The 2,607-nt window shown below is 39.0% G+C and overlaps 1 protein-coding gene across 1 annotated transcript in view; it reads left to right on the plus strand.

The window, feature by feature from the left end:
• Nucleotides 1–2,371, plus strand: part of LOC141433000 (protein pellino-like) — a 54,217-nt gene extending 51,846 nt beyond the window's left edge. Inside the window, exons 8-9 of the mRNA XM_074094839.1 lie at nt 1,623–1,739; nt 2,315–2,371. Of these exons, the coding sequence (XP_073950940.1) occupies nt 1,623–1,739; nt 2,315–2,371 (174 nt within the window). The remainder of the gene's footprint in view (nt 1–1,622; nt 1,740–2,314) is intronic.
• Nucleotides 2,372–2,607: the final 236 nt, after the last annotated feature.

The following is a 2,607-nucleotide window of genomic DNA, read 5'->3' on the forward strand; positions in this document are numbered from 1 at the left end:
GATCCAAAGACTAGGTCCATGAGTATCTACAGTACTTAACTCAATTATGGCTGGACGGATAAAATATGATATGTAGATAGCTGGACGTCTGGAATAACACATGCTACTTTTAACCCCGATATTCCCACAGGATAGGAATCAATCTCGAAATTTCAACCGCTGGGTTTAGAGTCATGAAATTTTGTACAGTTTCTTAACACAACCTCAATTACGATATATAATTTTGGGATTTCCAAGGGGAATTTTGTAAACCCGGAATTCCAATTGTAACCTTCCACTAGATCGAATAGTCTAGGAGTGCGAAGCCGAGGGTAAACTCTAGTAATAATAACAAATCCATTTATTTTGGGCAACTTGGCCATACAATAAATACCTTACAAACTAACTACATATAATCAAGTAATATTTAAACTGCATAAATAAAGTAAATAACAAATTCATCATGCCGCTGCTGTACAAAGGCTCCCCTTTTAAAACGACAACTCGCCACTTGCATTCACCGGTTGTCTGACTCACGATGATAGTTATGGCAATATTAGAGCGCTTATCTGACTGTTCAGTTGGTCCTGTGGTTTCCCCATTTGACTATAAAACCAATGGTCGTGGGTTCGAACCCCACCTAAAATAATAAACTGAACAGTTTTGTATTTATTCTAAATTGAAAATGGGATGAATGTGTCTCAAAAGGTTTGGTAGTAACACAAATGTTACCCAGAAATGTGTAGAGGATAAAAAGTTGGTACCTGGGTACTAAATGTACTGATGCAATACAGGTACCATTTAGAGGTACTCTGGTACAATTCGCACGCTCCTTAGATCCGTTGCGCTTTCGATGCGCGACGCTTGAGTCATAAGTGTGCTATATTACAGTACCTCCGTACCTTGGCTGAAATGCGTGCGTCTATGTAGACGATACGATTGTCTTGGAACGGGGAACATTTTTGGTCGCAATAAATTGCCTGTAAACTGTCACAACTCCTCACTTTTGGTGGATTAGTACACCATTATCGTTCGTTTAATAAGTAACTCAGGAGACTTTGCCATGGCGACATGCTACATTTGAGATGATTGATCCGACTATGCAATTACTCCAAGGATCGTCTTCTTATACCACTAAAACCATGCCAAGTACAAAGCTGCTAGACAATTGTAAAAAATATACCTCGTTGAGTTTCTTGCCGGATTCTTCTCAAAAGAGGTTTTTCCGAAGCTATTAGGCCGTATCTCACTTGCGAGTGTATTTTGTATGAAGGCGATCACGTAACGAGTTCGTCGCGACCTGATGTTTGTGAAAACACACTTGTAACTCGGCAAGTGTGTGAGGGTGAAGATCAAAAAGTGGCACACCTTAATGCAGGTACATAGTTAAAATTACTATTAATTTTCGTGTCACAATGTTTGTGTGCAATTTTTGGTCTTCACTCATAGTCATACATAAGGTCCTTAACCTGTTGTTCCGTGCTTGATATAGCCTAAATTGAATAAAGATATACTCAGCGGCAAAAAATCTGGCCCTCAAATGTATGCAGTTATAGGTAATTTTGTATGGAGAGTGTGCCAAATTTTGTGCCGCTGAGTATATTTTGTCTTCGACAAAGCGTGCTCACTGAGCTTTCTTACAGGCAACGTTACGGGCGCCCAAAAGGTCGCACTCATGGAGGCGATCAACGGCGCAGGAAGGCATCGAGAAACTGAGGAAAGAACTGGTGGCGTACACGCGCCAGTTGAAGCAGATGCAGGTGGGTGCCGCTTGTTGCTTGTTGTAATTAGTAATGACACAGACGTTGCTACTTTGGTGGCACTTTAGACCTGTCATAGTGACTTCCCTCTCACGTATCGACTTCCGATATACATATCGATATACGAAAAATCTCGTATCTAAATTTAATATGTCGACAAAATTGGAACCTTGACATGGTGTTCATAAGGTTCACTCAGAAAAATTATCTATTCTGAGGTACGAGTTTTTTTTTTTACAACAGTGACGATATATGGATACACACAACGTATTACCCTTAATTGGCACAATGCAGACATGATTCCCCTTTTTTTTATTATTGTACGATTTTTGAACTACATTGTAAATGTAACGACGCGGTTTAAATCATGACTTCTTTAAATTTTGTTTTAAAGAGCGAAGTCTTTCAGTTAACTTTAGAGAAGTTGAAAATGTGAAATAGACATGCAGTGGAAACAATGAATGGTTAACAATTTCCAATTTAATAATTTCAGTTCAGTGGATTTTCGATTTCATGCCCAAATTCTCAATAAATAACTATAAAAGAAATTACGATAATTATTTTACGATTCCTAGTCATCTAGACTTGGCAGCCAATGGAATGCCCCACACGCCATGGTCTTCTATAAATGACCAACATTTAACTCTAAATTGATATTATCCGCAATGGAATTAGAAATCAAGTTGATTTGTCGCTGGTTTTTCTGGCGTACAGAGCACGTCACTTCGTTTGTTGTTGGGCGGTGAAGAGGTAAAGTCTGACATAATCGATACCATTAGGTAGAGACGATAAGTGAGGAATTCACTATGACAAGTCAAAGTGCACGAAACTGAATCTGAATTGAATGAGGCAGACCATCGGAATGAAG

The sequence above is a fragment of the Choristoneura fumiferana genome, chromosome 11 (assembly GCF_025370935.1).
Source record: "Choristoneura fumiferana chromosome 11, NRCan_CFum_1, whole genome shotgun sequence".
Lineage (NCBI taxonomy): Eukaryota > Metazoa > Arthropoda > Insecta > Lepidoptera > Tortricidae > Choristoneura > Choristoneura fumiferana.